Below are 18,211 nucleotides of genomic sequence, written 5' to 3'. Positions count from 1 at the left end.
TTATTTTAACAAATTTCATAATACCACCACGAAAATATCTATTTTTTAAATTGAGCAATGAAATGAATTACTCCATTAAAAATCAGAGCCAAGAACTAGAACCAGGACCTAACCGCTTTATCCGAAAAAAATTTGTACACACCAAAATATAGAAATTACTCCTCCAAACTATAATAACAATAATTACCTCTTCTGCTCTTTTCAAAGCTATTGCTTCCAAAGGCTCAGCAAGTGACTTAAGGAAAGGTTCTGTGACAACAAAAGACTGGCAAAATATGAGGAACTTTCCACTGTCATGATTCTTCAGTGCCTTGGTTAACAGAAGACTAACATCATCCGGGGAGAAAACTGAGGGAAGGATTTGCTGTGAAGAAAGAACAATAAATTGTTAGCTCCACATTTAATTATCAACGGCAATCAAAATAATAAATCAAAATGCATGTCACAGAAATTTTAAGATCTAATACATTGAATGCACAAATTCATAACATAGATTCCCATCATATCTAGAGGCCAAGCTATAACTAACAATTCATTAAAATATTGAATCGATTTAAAAAAATTAGAGATGGGTCGAATAGCAGATTTCTCGAATTCGAATATCGAATTCGAATATTAAATCATTGCTCGAATATTCGAATACCTCGAATTTCGAATACCTCGAATACTAAATGATGAATGCTGGTATGTTTGACTCGGTTGCCTATGCAGCAGGCAACACAAGATTTTGGGGAGTAATTTTGATTTCCTTTAAATGATTCGAACAGGAATTTAGCTGATTAATGAATATTTTCATTTTATGGAAACAATTGGGCATATAATTAATTCAACTAACATCGCTTTACCCTCACTCCTGCTGCCAAGTGCTAGCTGACAATCTGAGGCATTTTGTAAAATACAAGCTCTTCTCCACCAGATTTTCTTCAATTATTTTCAGTCCATCTTTGGGAGTTCTCACGAGATAAGAAGATGAATTGGAATTGCTATCAGGGAGAAACCAAATATTCTGAGAAAATATCCCTTTTTCTGGGACTGTAACAATAAAGATTTATAGCACCACTCATAAATTATAACTTGATATATGTTTTCGGAAAAAAATACCGCATCAACTTCCGAGAAGCTCTGTTGCTCATATCGAGTTTCGCCAGAATGCGTCTCCGTCGTATTTTGACATTTATTTCTTTGCGTAAAATGCTTAAATAAACTCAGAAATACGTCGTGTTTTGTCTTATTCTTTTTGAAATTACGCGCACATTACTAATATTTCAATTCAATAAAGGTGTAACATCAATTGACGAAAGTCATTCTTAGACACCTTTTGTGCTAATAGATGACTCATGCAGCGGTTGACCTCCAAAGAAATGGGGAACTTCGAAGCTGGTAGGAAAAAAAAGGTCAGTGGGGGAGAAAAGGGAGGGCCCGAAACACGTTTCTATTGTTCTCGTGTAACCCGGTATTTTTTCGAAGCTAAGGTCTTCGTAATATGATCCCTGCGCGAGCTGTGACCTTTTTTTATTTCGAAGAAGAGGAAAGCCTCAGAGGGGGGGCTAGTGCTGAATGGAGAGGGATACCGGATCTTGGGAAATGCGCTAATGTAAGTATCCCACGGTACTCACACAGCTGTTGACCTCCAGAAATGGGGAACTTCGAAGCAGGTAGCCAGAAAAAGGTCAGTGGGTGAGAAAAGGGGGGAGGGCGTGAAACACGTTTTTATTGTTCTCGTAACTCGATATTTTTTTCGAAGCAGGGGTCTTCGTAATGCGATCCCTGCGCGAGCTGGGACCTTTTGTTTGATTTCGGGGAAGAGGAAAGCGTCAGAGGGGTGAGTCAAGTGCTGAATGGAGGGGGATAGCGGATCGTGGGAAATGCCCTAAGGTTGCTATCCCACGGCACTGAGGTTCTCCTGGTGGGGGGAATCGGGGATTTTCGGATTTTTTCACCCGACCATTTTCGGTTCCCCTCGTTGAACTCTTTTCACCGCTAAAATCCACTAATTTGATGTAATTCGTCAACTTGCGTAAAACGGCGCTGCGGGCACTAAATGACTACAGTTCTCTACATTTTTCCGAGTCAACTACCAACGACGTGCGTGCGACAGTGTATGACGCGAAATTCCAAGTATTCGAGGTATTCGAGGCGGTACTTTTCGCATAACTATTCGAAACCTCGAATATCGAATACTTTCTAATATTCGAGGTATTCGAGTATTCGCGGATACTATTCGCACATCTCTAAAAAAAATGGTTATTGAGAATTAGCACACACTTGGCAATGTACATTAGTAAACTAGCACACATACGGTATAATTATTTAATTAACTGTAACAACTAGAGGCTCAAGTACCCAAAGATTCATCAGATACCAATTTAAGTATGAATAGATGAACAACAAATACATTCAGATATTATAAAATACATTACATTCAGACATCATAAAATATGGTCATGTCTTCAATTTATGTTATTTTTTAACATGAAATTTACTATAGAAGGAGCTGGTCATAGTCTGCTCCTCAAAAGTCAAAAAACATTTATAATCTAGAGAAATATTTAGTCCATACATTTAAACTGAAAAAGTTTCAACAAATGAGACAGTTTAAAAACGTGTTTTTAAAAAATGCTTTTTTATGATTTACTTAGGAATAAAGATGAGATTTAAGCATTTTCACAACCCTAAAAATTACAAAGGCATAAGGCAGATTCTGTAGGCTAGAAAATACAAAGATATCAGACACCATAGAAATGCAAAATGCTTGGCTTAGTGAAATAAATAAATACGTTTACAATAAAGGTTAAGCTCATAGGTACTGAGGAAACATCATAAACCCCTATTTTTTCTGAGGACCCTAAAAAAGTAGGAGATAATGAATTAAGGAAAAAGTTTTAAAAAAACACCAGGTAGTAAAAAAAACAGTAAATCACCTCAATATCCACCCAAGATCCTGTTGCAATGGCTTCATCTACAGCTGCTTCCACATGCTCCAACATAGACTTTCCTATGGCACATGTAGCCAAACACTGAGGCTGAGCTTCTCCAGGGAAGTTGTGTTTTTTCACAAATCCAGCAGGATCAGAGATACCCAGTCTTCGAAGAGCATCATACTCTATGAAATTAAATAGCAGATTATTATTTTTTTTTTTTGGAGGCTTAGTACAGTCACACACTAGTGGGATTATGGCTGTGCCCATGGCATATGATCAGTCTTGGCATTGCCACAAATGAAATGGCTTGCATTATGTAAAATGTAACTCACTTTTCTGATTTGAGCCATCTAATTTAATTTTTTTGTTTTGTAAATCCTGACTCATCAATTTTGCAGCCAGAAATAATGCATGTTAACACATGGTGCTTCGGTGGTTTTCCTTATTTCTCATTGAAATAACAACAGCTTTATTCCTATGAATTTAATAAATTTGTTGTACATTACTAAATTACTTCATCCAAAACCTGAGGTCTGGAAGAACAGGTCCATCATATACACAGAGGTGGTTCGATAGTTAATCAGGAGGCCTTTTTTTGCCAGTTGAATGTATTGGTACGCGCAACAGGAAATAAATACAGTAAAACCTCTTTACATCGTAATGGGGGGGACCAAAATTTGGGCAATTTGATGTATGGAGGTTCACTATAGAGAGGTTTCAGTGATAGGTGCGAAAGGCATTGCTGTCTTTTAAACCATTATATTTATGTGTTTAAACAAACATGCATGCATCAGTGAACATATATTTATTATTTAATAATTACAGAAAGCTAGCGCTTTCGCATGATTTTTACGATGATTCAAGAGAAAACAATGTGATCTCTCTTAATTCAACAGTCACTTAAAATGATTAGGATAGTTGGATATCTTTTTTCTTATTTACTGTTAGGTATGCTCTCATATGGAACAAAATGGCCATAACTAATGATTAACGTGAAAATTACGGCATATTAAAGGTGTATAAGAAAAAAAAAGAGTGAAACATTTATTGCTGAAAATGTCATTCCATGTACGTAATCGCGGCTGCATTAATGGTCTCTAGTTGTCTTGATACGATTTCCGGAGGTAGTCAGGCTGTCTCGGGGGTATCTCCTTGGTGTGATAAGTGGAGGTTTTACGATATAAAGAGGTTCACTACAAAGAGGTTTGCCTATAAATTTACATGTAAATCTGACGGGACCGTAGGGGTGGTATGATGTATGGAGGTTTATGATGTAAAGAGGTTCACTACAAAGAGGTTTTACTGTATTGAGCCAAAAACACTGGTGGAAAAATTGCTACTCACTGTTCCCACTTCTCGATCACCACATATGCCTTGGTACCCATTCTGTTTTGCTTTCCCTGATTCTCATGGTTTTGCATACATTGCAATTAAGTTCTATTTTATGGAAATATAGCCTTCTCCTTTCTTTGTCCCCGCGTAAGCATGTTTAATTACCGACTAGACAAGGTAATCATAAAACGGACTACAGACTTACCTAAATATCCATTTTGTCTGAAGAAACTATTAACCCAATCTGATTGAGATTTGGAGTACACAGACGGAACATAGAGGCTGTTAGGCCCCTGTTTCCCACTGAGTGAACCAGCAACTTGCTTCTTTTCCAGAAGGCCTTCCACCACAGCTGCAAAAAAATAATGCACCAAATTGAATAAAATGTAGTGGACAGTATTTCTAAGAAAACTTTCCTTCAATGAAAAGTATGTTTACCTGAAGATACACCTTACCCTAAATTTCTTATATTTAATTTTTAAAAAATAAACTGCAGCTTGAATATAAGTAAGGGCAAAAGGGCAGGGTCTAAATAAAGAGAGCTAAGGAACATAATAATGTAAAAAATTTACAAATTTTAAAACCATCCAACAGTTAGACGATGGCAAAGACAACTTTTACCAAGTCGACTTAAATACTAGACCAATGTCTTTGCTGGGATTCACATTATATATCATCAAACACACATCCACTAGCATTTTGATTTAAACTCAATAGGGAAAATTTGAAAATGTAGAGATCTATAAAAATATTTGAATTACAATCACATACTTGAGTTGATATTACAACCATCTCTGGTTGTTTCATCTAAGGATTACATCTCCTTTTCAAAGTAGAATACCTCGGCATTTTTAACTCTATAAAAATATGTATAGTTCTTAATAATCCAGGAATGCATGACATATGTCACAATCATGATCCATTTAACACCATTCCACCAGCAAATGATATATTATACAAATGATATATAAAGGGTATATTTTCAGTAATATGTATAAATATTTCACTGGCCAATATCTAAGCAGGGAAAAGAGACAGGGAGGCCTCTTGGTTTTGTCCATGACTGCTCTTAAAATGCAAATTACTTTGGGAGTGAAATAATAAAAAAACTTACACATTAAAGCAGTAATCGGAGTTCTGCATTATCCTGAAAAACAGGAAGGGAGCACAGATTTTCTAGTCATGAAAATTCCCCACTGGCATCAAATATCAGCCCGACATTAATTTAATGTCATCAATGGCAGATGACATATACAAAATCGGGCTGACATTGGGCCAGCATGCGTTTACAGCATTCCATACCAACACTACAGCCAACTTATGCCGATTTTGGGCCGACATCAGAACATCTAACCGAGTGCTACCTGACTCCTACATGTGACCAGGAAGGAGGGAGAAAAGCAAGGAATACTATTAATAAAGAATAAAAGATATAAAATTTATTTTTGATGTTGAATTTACTTCTTAACTTTGTAAGTCCTATCAATTTTAATAAATTAGATTAATTATCTATAAAACTTATACCCCATTTACACTACCATCATTCTTAACCAGCATAAAGATGACGTCAGAACCAACATGTATTCACACGTACCATGGTTAGACACTGGCAACATCGGATAAGTGGTAAAGTAAGTCTAAGTGAAAAATGAATTGGCAAGAGGGAATAACCTGTTGGGAGGAAAAAGAGAATGTGCAGGAGAAAGTTCTTGCGTTAATTGCAATGATTTTCAATGTATATGCATATCATGAGCTGCTTATGAATTAAATATCGCATTCCAGCATCGTCGAGCATTGTTCCTTGCAACGTAGAAGTTAATTCAGATGTTTTCGTCCAACTAATCATTTCATCGATAGCATGGTTTGCATTTTTCTCCTGTTCTATTGAATCTGAATTAAAGTACTATTAGTAATAATTTGGTTGGTATCAACAACATATACTACTACTTGCACTTAATTCGGATATGTTGACAAATAATTGATGTAGGTGAAGAAAAGAGGACCTAATCTTGAGCCTTAAGCCACAATTGTGGCACAATTATGGTGAATTGGGATTGAGATACACTTGTCGCTGCATTGCAGTGTTAGCAATTATTGTTTCCTGATTTTGATAGAGGACATGATCCTGTAATGTCTGCACATTAATATAAGGAGCCACTTTTTAAGAACGGTCTTTATTCTCTCGATCCACACCATGACAACCCATAACAATTCAATAAACAAAACACACCAATACATCACATCTCCTCCCCCCATACTCCGAAGACCACCGTTCATAACAAATTCAAATTTAGCAACCTCCACAAAACTTTAACATCAGCAAACCTGAACTACTACACAAAAACAATATTCTTCCCAATGCACAAAAAAAATAATAATACCTTGTAACATAGAAATCGACAGAAACAAACAATCATAATGAATAACATACATAAAGCATACAATGCACAATAACAATCAAATTCAAATTAACAAGCATGAACATCAAATAATATATAATGCTTACAAGTTTAACCTTTCCACCTGCCTGCGCTCTCGCACAGGGTAACGCCTCTCTATTCTCTGTTTTGGACTATCAGATTTAACTAATTGCCGTGAAGTTAAGTTAGGTGAAGTGACGTCATGCTGAGGCATATCAGACTTCAGCCTAGCGTATTCACTGCTAGAATGATGAGGCGGTGTATTCTTGGGACTGTACTGTTGAGATGGTGTGCTCTGCAGAGGTGACCCCCCCTCCTTCGACAGCCTGTCGTCTGTCACTCTAGGCTTCTTTATTATTTACATTGTCATTACTACTTAAAGCTAGGTTAACACGCTTTTTTACATTCTTCACAGAATTTTCTGCTTGACCATTTGTAGCTGGATGGTAAGGTGGCGATAAGGTATGCTTAATGCCATTGCATCTTAGAAAATCCTTAAATTCACCAGAATTGAAGGGTGGACCATTATCTGAAACTATTTGTTGCGGTAAACCAAACCTTGCAAACAAAGCACTTAATTTTGTAATAGTCTGATTAGCTGATGTTGAGCTTACCTCTTCCACCTCCAACCATTTACTATGAGCATCTACTATAACAAGATATAGTTTGTTACTTACAGGCCCTAAGAAATCAATATGTAAACGTTCCCACACACTCTTGGGATACTCCCACACATGTAGGTTACACTTTTTAGGGTTCTGCCTCACAGACAAGCAAGGTGGACAACTGTTGGCTAAATTCTCAATGTCTGAGTCTAAACCTGGCCACCAAAAATACGAACGAGCCATGGCTTTCATCTTAACAATGCCAAGGTGTCCGCAATGCAACTCAGTTAATAATGGCTTACGTAAACTATGAGGTACAACTATCCTATGCCCCCAAACAATAATACCATTTTCAATAGCTAATTCACCTTGCCGCTGGAAATACGGTTTTAATTCATTGTCCATATTTGAGTGGTTATTTGGCCAACCATACAATACATAGTTGTACACTTTCCTTAACAAAACATCCCTTTTTGTTTCCTCTATAACGTTATTAAAATCAACTGGTATGTCATTCTCTTGAATAAATTGCAAATAAGTACCTACATAATTTACATCCTCTGACTCAAACTGAAATTCTTTTACATTCAAAGGCAATCTAGATAAGCAATCGGCGTTTGCATTATCCTGTGATTTAACATATTTAATATCAAAGTCATAATTCGTTAAGAACAGCGCATAGCGCTGAAGTCTGCTTGCTGCATAAGCAGGTAAACCTTTCTTTGATCCAAAAATAGATATCAATGGTTTGTGATCAGTTATTAAAGTAAACTTTCTACCATACAAATATTGATTAAACTTTCGCACACCATAAATAATACCTAAAGCCTCCTTGTCTATGACACTGTACCCCATTTCAGCCTTTGATAAGGTCCTTGATGCATAACAAATTGGTTTCTCAGAACCATCCTTCTGTAACTGACTTAATACACAGCCTAAACCATAGCTAGAACTATCAGTAGCTAATCTTACCGGTAGGTTAGGGTCATAATGTGCCAATATTGGAGCTGAAACTAATTTATTCTTGATTAGCTTGAATGCTTGTTCACATGAGATTGACCACTCAAAAACACTACCTTTCCTCAACAAACTATACAAAGGTGCTGCAATAGTAGATAAATGAGGCACATATTTTCCATAATAATTAACCATACCTAAAAATGCCTTTATTTGTGAAACATCAGTGGGAGTAGGCGCCTTTTCAATAGCGCTTATTTTAGATGGCGATGTACTTAGGCCATCCTCACTCAAAACATAACCCAAGTACTCAATTGACTTGCGGAAAAATTCACACTTCTTTTTACTCACACTGAGACCACTCACTTTTAATCTATTGCAAACTTCATATAACCTTTCCTTGTGAACATCATTATTTTCCCCAGTAATCAAAATGTCATCAAGGAAACAAACAACTCCTGGAATACCAGCGAGAATGGTTTCCATTATTTTCTGAAAAATACCTGGTGCAGAGGCCACTCCATAGGGAACTCTATTGTACATAAATAGCCCTTTTGTAGTACTTATAGTACACAATTTCTTTGATTGGTCATCTAAGCATATCTGCTGATAAGCTTGGGATAGGTCCATTTTGGAGAAAGTTCTACCTTTTTGTAACGTATTAAAAAGATCTTCAATCCTAGGTATTGGATGTCTATTGATGATTAGCGAATCATTTAGTGAAGAAACCCTGAAATCTGCACACAAACGTAATTCCCCGGTTTTTTTTACTATTGGAACAATGGGACTTCCCCATTCACTATCACTCACAGGTGACAAAATACCTTCCCTTACCAATCTATCTATCTCAGCCTCTACCTTGTTTTTCAGGGAGAAAGGTATCGGCCTAGGCTTCAGAAATCTAGGCACAACATTATCTTTTAAAACTAACCTAGCTGGCTCACCCTTATAACAGCCTAATTTATCAGTAAACACCTCAGGAAACTTTTGATATAAACTATTAACTATTTTAAATTCTGCATCTATTATACTACATACATCCCTACTATGCTCTGAGTTAGTGCTCATAATAATATTACTAACCCCACTAGGTATTTTAATTACCAACCCAAGATCACGGATCCAGTCTCTGCCCATTAAAGGATTTGCTCCCTTAGCTATTACATATAAGGATAACTGTTTACATATATTTCTATATTTTACGATTACGCTCAATTTCCCTAATGGTTTGATAGGCTGGCTTGTATATGAGCTTAATACCAAATTGGTACTTAGTAACTTTACTGAAGTAAAATTGTCTTGATAACATTGTTCATTTATGACACTGACACAAGCACCACTATCTACTTCAAAATACAAAAGCTTATCTTCAACTTGCAATTTTACCATAATAGGCCTTACCCTATCATTGGTTTCATCAACTTCATTAGTTTTACTTACATTAAATAGATTAGTTAAATCATATATATAATCATTAGTTGGCTTATTTTGCTTGGAATCGTCAGTAGTAGGCTTTTTTAGCATACAATCATTAGAATCACAGGGTTCACAATAGTGATTAGATGGCTTAGTACTAAAATTACTAGGCTTTGGATTTGACACACCCCTATCTTGACTTCGACAAACCTGTGACAAGTGGCCTACTTTGCCACACTTATAGCACTTGTATGACTTGAATTTACACATATTGGCCCTATGGCCTGACTTTCCACAACAATAACACTTTACATCACTAGACACTCTCTCCTCCCTCCTAGTTGTGTCCTCCCTCCTTTGGTTTGTGGGACGTTGTTGTTGCCGGTTCACGTGAGAACAGCTGCCACTGCGATGCGTTGTCCCCATAGCCGCCGACGTCGTCGCCAAACCGTTCCGCCTGGCGTTGTAGTTAAGTTGACTTGTTTGTGGATTCCCTCGCGCCATCAACGTCGCTGCATCGTGGTCAGCCATCTCCATGTTGGTAGCTATCGTTACTGCCTTTTCAAAAGTAAGGTCTGTTTCCCCCAACAGCCGCCTCTTAATTGCGTCACTACGGATACCGCTGACCAGTCTATCTCTCAAATAATCCGACAGATTATTTCTAAATTCACAAAACATTGAAAGTTCCTTTAACTGTACCACATAATCGGAGATTGACTCGTGCTCCCGCTGGCTCCGTAAACTAAACTTATAACGCTCCGAAATAAATGATGGCTTTGGACTTAAGTGCGTTGTTACTAGCTGCACTAATTGTTCAAATGTCTTAGTTGCCGGCTTATCTGGTGCACACAAATTTTTTACTAAATTGTAAGTTTTATGCCCAATTACTGTTAACAAGGTAGGCACTTTTTTCTCGTCCTTAATGTCGTTTGCATCAAAAAATAGTTCTAAACGCTCAATATACGAAGACCACGTCTCTTCAGCCGCGTCAAATGCATTCATTGAGCCGATGAGTCCCGCCATTTCGCCGTCACCGAAAAATCTATCTTCCTGCACTCGAACTTGGTACTTTTACTATCACGATCACGCTCAATCACGGCTACGCCCTTCCGCTGTTGACCGTAATTATGTGAATTCGTGCTTCCTCGTCGCCAAATGTAATGTCTGCACATTAATATAAGGAGCCACTTTTTAAGAACGGTCTTTATTCTCTCGATCCACACCATGACAACCCATAACAATTCAATAAACAAAACACACCAATACATCACAGATCCAATCTGATGCTATACCATAAATTAAAACTATTTTACTTCAATTCAATGGTGGATGAATAACTTGCAGAATTTTGACTTGAATATTGTTGAAATTAAACTTGAAATAAGAGAGAGAATGTGGTAATTTTTGTGATATTTAGTATCACCCGACATTTCTAACTTTATTTTCTAGAGTTATATCTAACTAGCAGTTAGCCTGATATTTTAAATTGCTAAGGGAGGAACTTTTGTTCAAGGATAAACAATAAGTGATCTTTTTTAAACTGGGACAAAGAACTCTTACCAAAACATTAAAATCATTGTAACCATCATATTTTTATTAATGTAATTTGACACATTTTACATTATGCTAGCAAAATATTTATAGAGACTACTCAATATGTCTATAACAAAACAATGCAAGTTAATGGCTAATTCACAACAAACTATAGCATATCGCATGACGTATATCAAGTTTAAAACCTCACAATATATAACAAATTATGGAATGAATCTAAAGCACTTTCCTTCGAATTAATTCTGACGAATATAGTTCAATAGGAACGGCTGGCTCCTCTTCAAGTACAGTGGAACCTCGTTAAAGCGAGTACGGGCTATAGCGACACCCCCGCTATTACGAGAGATAGCCGATGCACCGTCAATTGACCCTATAATAAGAGTGTTAAAAAATTCGTTTTTACGAGACCCTTTCGGCGTTGGCTCTCGCCATAGCGAGGGTTTCACCGCCGGAAGACTTTCATCAAGACTCCTTAACCTCTGTAACTGCTAGCGATCTGTTAGAAATGAAGTTAATGGAGTGCTCAGTCTCAAATTTATGTGGTAAACTGTCGTTCGATAAAAATAATGATTGACGAAACAATGCTTTGCATGATTTTTATTCAGTGCGGCGCTTATAAATTGTTTGAATAGTTAGTCGTTATTTGAGTAAGAAAATTTAGTGATGCAAAAAAACATTGCCTTTCGTCTGGATTTATGCTTACGTTTATCGGATAGATGTTTATCTGTCGCCGCACCACTCCTGTTCCTGTATATCTGTTCGCAACAGGTATATTGGCTATTATTTGCTCCACCTCCGGTAAAGCGACAATTCGCTATAGCGAGTGTTTATTAGTGCACCGTGGGGTGTCGTTATATCGAGGTTGCACTGTACTTTACTTTCTGATTTCTTTCCTCCACTCCCACCATGGTGCTGCTTCGCCTTCTTATTTTTCTAACCAGCTTTTAACCAACTTGAGTTCACTCACGCATAAACTACTGCCAACCATGGTTGGAAAACGGTGGTCACAATTCCAACCAAAGTTAACGGTAACTAGCGTTCACACCTCTGTTTGTAACCTTGGCCCGGCTTAACCAGCAATAAAAGAGGGTAGTGTGAACAGGGCAATAAGTATTTTCCATAGTTTTGATATAAATTTAATTTAAGGTTTCCTGTTAATGCAGAAGTGGACGTATAGTTATTCAGATTTTCATATGCATGGGTCTCTGACAACTGTTTTGGTTTGGATATCACTCTCAGATTGAAATCAAAATTGATCTATCCTCTAATTAGCAATTAGTCTCTTGTGCCCTCTATAGTTACATAAAATCAATGGGGAACTTGCATGAATTTTTTTTATTTCACAGGCGGACAGAAAATTATTTTCTGAATACAACAAAGAAAACTGCATGTATATCTGAGTATTCCTTCGCGAGATATTCAATGATAAATATAACGAATTTTAAAGCACGAGAAAAACTCCCTCACCCCCCAAGCCACTGCCGACGAAGCCTCGATGACGTCAAAGGTGCCTAAACATCACACAAAGCTATTGTTGTGATTGTTTGTAATAGTTGCCAGCAGTTGTGAGAGCTTCGTTTGTTAGACGTGTTGATTATATTCTATTTAAAGATAAATATTCGACGATAGAGGCTCAGAAGCCCTCATATTTTGCATTATTTATAATATATTAATATCTGAGTAAGGGCATAAAATATAAAACTGGAGCAGTTAAACCAAAAATATTATAATACCTAAATAACATCGTTGTATGAGTCTGAGCCTCTGCCGTTGGAAGGGGGATTCGTTAATTGTAAGTTAATGTTATCGAAGGCATATCATTCATTTAAGTATGTAATTAGAATGATTTTGATGTTTACTAATGTCCGCTTAGCCTTTATATACAATAACTTCATCCGTTTATTCGTAGGTACCGGAGAATTCGTCGTTTAGGACTGTCTGTGCTTGTACTATGAGGTGAATTCCAGTCAATGCAACTTTTGCTTGCTGATTGGAGACATCTAGGAACATTTTTGTGACAAAATAGTGTTATTTTTAACGTGATATCTCCCGTTAAGCTACTGCTAATAATCACAGTGCCAGTGGTTGTAATGCACAAAGTTTGACAAGGTTGAAAAATATCGGCCAAGAGTTGTCAGTGTTCCATCGTGATTGAATTGTAAAACGTGCTATTACGCTATTGATAAATGTCTAACAGTAGTGTAAAAATTGTCAGTGGCATGTTAACCTCCGTTGTTCACCATAGATATGACATTTTGCGATCAAGCTATTGAAATAAAAACTGTGTGAAGTTTGTTATTCCATTATTTCAACGAATAGTAGTGAGAAAAGTCACATGTGTCACTTGTGTGGGCTAATTTAAGGCCTTAAATCAGTGAATAAATAGTTGTTTCATCATAATGAGCTCTGTTATTGTAAGTGGCACGTGATGAATATAAGAATGGTAGTGAATTTCAGTTTATGATGAGAGTATTCGCCTATTTCCCACTATATTTTTATGGTATATGCTAGTATATTATTTATGGATTTACCTATATTATTTAAATAGGTTGTAGCTTGTGTGTGTGTGTTGGCAGCGGAACCGATTCGCGATCTCACATGTGGATTGTGTGCAGACTGTTTTGCTGTGAATTTGTACCGTAGGACGGATAGGACTACCTTCTCCGCTAATTCGGCGTCGCCAAATTCAACAGCACAGCTTAATCTAATGTCAACAGCACAGCTTACGATCGTTATCCTCCAGTATTACAAGTTTCTTTTACATCTCAATTTGCCGGCGATGTATATCAATAATTTGTCTTAACAAATTCCATGAGGGTTGTGGCATCAATTTTTGGTGTCCTAAAAAAAGGCTGGTGTCCTAACACCCCACGCCTTTTGGGCGGCTTCCGGGGTATTATGTAGATGTAGATGAATTTCAGGTGTACTATTCGAACAAGTGGCAATGTTATCATCCATTTTTCTGATCACTAAAATATACGAAGTGAAACGCTTGTACTTCATCATCCCAATGTTGCATTATTAACATCCTAAGCAATAATCGTGGCACAATAGCAATAGGAAAACTTGCCCAAGAATAACAGAACAAAATAAAGCGACGATGAGCGGCTATATACTCCCTCAAAACAAATTTTACAGCATGCGCTAAGCGTATTTCCCAATTCCCTACGGTTGTTTAGGCACCTATGACATCACGCCTGGCCTCGGCAACACTCGGCTGTCTTTGCGCAGTGGTCGGCTCAGAGAAATTTTTCTCGATTTTAAATTCAATTTTTTTTATTTCTTTTGATGCTGAATGGAGAAACTTAAGGTATTTTTGCGAGCTAATATATCCATTTTACTTATTCAAAATAGCTTTTAGAGCAATCGACGACCCATACAAGTTCCCCATTAAATTCACCTAATTCCATACACATAATCATGCTTACTATAGTAATAGTAATTACTATAGAATTGGTGCTCCAAATTCATCTTGCATATAAACTGAATCAATTTCAATGACTGTTTGTCAGTTTGTGGACTTCATATAATTCTATATGCTGCACCTACACCCTATGGTGACTTAATGCCAGATGACATGTGTTACTAGACTTGGGATATGTCGCCTAAATGCTGGGACTCTGTGTATGGTGCAGGGCCTATGTCGGCGTCAGCGTGTCGGGTGGAATGTCAGCCGTAGCCCAGCTAAACATCATTTCCACATCTACTGATGTCGGACCGAACTGGAGCACACATGCGAATGTTGTGTCGATATTGGACCAAGGCTGGAGTGCTATCTGGATTCCTATTAATCACTTCTAAAAATTAAATGTGCACTTGAGTATTGGGAGAGACTTCAGCAGAGCACTCGTAATTAAAAATATCTCAATTATGAGGTAATTGTCTATGAAGCCTGAATCCACTTCCTACAATACCTACTATTCTACTTACAATTATTTTAAATTCTACTTACAATAAAATATACTCTCCGGAATTTTGCACTGAGATATGATGGAAGCAACTGTAGTTGGACGCGTAACAGCACACAGAGCACCACGGACTATAGCACGGTTTCTGGCAACAAAAGCTTCAGTGAAAATTAACCTTGGATCTTGCTTGTCCTGTTTTCCATCAATTGTTTTTCCAAGCTCTCTCTCCACCAACTGAAATAATTTTACATAATATTACTTAAAGTGATGACAATATTAATGTCAGGGATATGATCACTCATCAATATTGTAATGCAAATTAATTTGATAACAATAAGCACTCAATCAATTAAAAGAAACAGTTATTGAAAAAAAATTCACAGATCCCGAAATAAAAGCAACACACTAACCCATAAATGTGTGATATAAATTTATACTTAAGTATTCATAACTTGCAAAAAAATGTTTGAATAACCATATGGATGATATACTGTGCAAGCCAGCACCAGGGTGTCCACACACTGGTGTTCAGGGAGCATTTAAACAATGATTTTGAACACAACAAAGCAAGTAGTGTTTGAGCATCAAGAATTCAAACATTTTATATCTAAAGTTCAGCACGACCACAAGATCACACCAAGGCTGATGGCACCAAACATGCCAGAAGAAAACGATAGCATTTAAATACGTGAAAAATGAAGACATTACTATGACATTCATGAGCTGTTCACATGAAAGATAAAATCCAGCAAAGCAAAGAACTTCAATATCTTGAGAAAAAAAACATTTAAAAAGATAAAATTATAAAATACTAGATTAGGTGCTGAAAACACGATGTGAAATACTTAATATTAAGTACAGTTATACCCATTCAAATCCCAAAGATAAAACTCCTGAAAATTGGTTCTCACCAAAGTACACACACCAAGGAATGGTCGTTAAAAGCTAATTGCTATGCATTCATCTACAGCAAGTTCTTTTCATAAGCATGTTAGTTCCTAAGAGATATTTCAGAGATTATGAAAAATTAAATGGAATGCTAACCGTTTGCAGGAACTCTCCAGGTAGATCATAATTCCTCGTCAAACTGGAGATAGAAACTTGACCCTCACGCTGTAAGCAATCGTTGATTTCCTGAGCAACTCGTGTCTGATAACTCTTGTCAATCAACTGGCCCAATATTACAGTGTAGTCACCTCTTCCATCCTTAGATGACAGCTCATTAACGCGAGCTTCTACCTGGCTTAGGTCAACGGAGAGTAATTTAGCGAGTTCAACCAAATTGATTCTCCCTGAAAACAAAGGATTGACAGTGCAACATCAACGAAAGTGGATGTGAATCCATTCAGGCGCGAACCTAAAGAATAAAATTATTCACACGGTTTTACCTCCATGGACGTATAGCTCGTCCAATATCTCTTTGGTGAGATGCTGAGGAGTAACATACTCCTTCCCGTCAGTGGTAAAAAGAACATCCAGAAGTTTAAGCTCTAGTAGTCTTGACACGATTTCAATGCAGTTGTTTTCCGACAGCCTTTAAAAAATTAAATAGTATGAAAATCATCGCACATACAGCCCAGAATAACAGCACCAAATGCTCTTTTGGCACCTAAATCTCAATCATAATTATTAATTGTGCACAGGCTCAGCAGACGAAAATGTTGGCTCCCATAATTTCTGTCCTACGCCGCAGATATAACCACAGAATTTAATTCAGCACACTTGCTTAATGATAATCTCAAGGATATAGTATATTACATACCTCTGAACTGTACAACTTAGCTGGGCTCTCTGAAAATCTGCGGCCAGCCGCTTAATTTCATTCCAGTCAACAGCTGCCATGTTGGCGGTGTAACAACGTAACAATTGAAGGCAGTTACGCGCTTATAAACATGGGCGCGCTAATATGTCTCAAATATTTTGGCACTCATTATTCCCGGCAATAATTAAATTCTCTGCCAATAGACACAGATATGGATGCGACGTACAGATAACGGATATAAAGAGCTGTCAACTTACTGGTCATCTTCAACCCATCCAGCTGATTCGATTCCTTCATTTACGTCACATTTCGGACCTGTCGTAACCAAAAGCAACACTTCATCCGTGGTATTTATTATTCTACCTATGACATTATCACAAACGAGCGCATGCTTCTCTCTTTAATGTAACTACTCAAGCGTTTCTCATTGCTTATTAACAAAGAGGTTATATCCCGCGAGTTTATTTCCCATGTAACGCAACATTACAGCGAGCGAACAATAACGCTCTCGCCACAAAGCTGGTTCTTCGTCGAAGGCGTACCACAGCAGCTGTCAACTCGAGAAGATCCCGACTCAATTAGTGACAAACACATTGACGTAGCTTCCCCAAAAATATGTCATTAAGTCTGTGGAATGCAATTTCCAACCGATGTATCTCATAGACTGCAATTATTATCTATAACAAAAGTCGGCCGGAGCTGTATCCCATACATAAGGAGTGAAAACTGCACAATGGTGACCTACCATATTGACAACTGGTCAGTAACAGAGGACAACTGCACAAAGTAATAAATTCAACCTACAGACTAATAACATAGGCTGAATCAAAAAACAAGAGCCACATGACTATTATCGTATCCACGAGGCAGACACCCGCTGCCGACACAATTAAGGCAGCACATATTCACTACTACAAACTTAGGACCCCCCCCCCACACTTTTGTCATTTTTTATGCTTCCCCATTGAAAGTCAGAACCAAGGGGACTCCACTATTGTAATATTCGCGGTCAGAACCACCAATACACCACTCAACTCATTCCAATGTTAAACCTGACAAAGTTGATAACCACAATGAAATCATCCTTGCTCTATCGCATACACCTACAATTGACACTGGCAACCAATCAACATTATCACAGCTATGCTACATCATCCACCATGATGTCATTGACTGCAGTCAAAATTTGAACTTGTAGGAGCCGACTAACAACAAAATTACTGGCGTATTAGCAAAAGATGTCAATGAGGCCAAACTATCTTCAACCAACCAATACAACCCCTTTGTTATAGATTAATAATAATGCATTGTTTTATATTGCCCTCTCCACGAATAT

At 37.3% G+C, this 18,211-nt stretch overlaps 1 protein-coding gene across 1 annotated transcript in view; it reads right to left on the bottom strand.

Annotated features, from left to right (window-relative positions):
* LOC124168967 (E3 UFM1-protein ligase 1 homolog) overlaps positions 1-17,276 on the bottom strand; it is a 39,138-nt gene extending 21,862 nt beyond the window's left edge. The window contains exons 1-7 of the mRNA XM_046547390.1: positions 16,876-17,276; positions 16,502-16,647; positions 16,158-16,405; positions 15,158-15,347; positions 4,459-4,605; positions 2,922-3,103; positions 188-364 (exon numbers count right to left, since the gene is read on the bottom strand). Coding sequence (XP_046403346.1) covers positions 188-364; positions 2,922-3,103; positions 4,459-4,605; positions 15,158-15,347; positions 16,158-16,405; positions 16,502-16,647; positions 16,876-16,955 — 1,170 coding nt within the window. The 5' untranslated portion in view covers positions 16,956-17,276. The remainder of the gene's footprint in view (positions 1-187; positions 365-2,921; positions 3,104-4,458; positions 4,606-15,157; positions 15,348-16,157; positions 16,406-16,501; positions 16,648-16,875) is intronic.
* Positions 17,277-18,211: the final 935 nt, after the last annotated feature.

The sequence above is a fragment of the Ischnura elegans genome, chromosome 12 (genome assembly GCF_921293095.1).
Source record: "Ischnura elegans chromosome 12, ioIscEleg1.1, whole genome shotgun sequence".
NCBI classification, from domain to species: Eukaryota; Metazoa; Arthropoda; class Insecta; order Odonata; family Coenagrionidae; genus Ischnura; species Ischnura elegans.
Note: the sequence above shows the minus strand (reverse complement) of the source record. Positions and strands in the feature narration are given on the sequence as shown.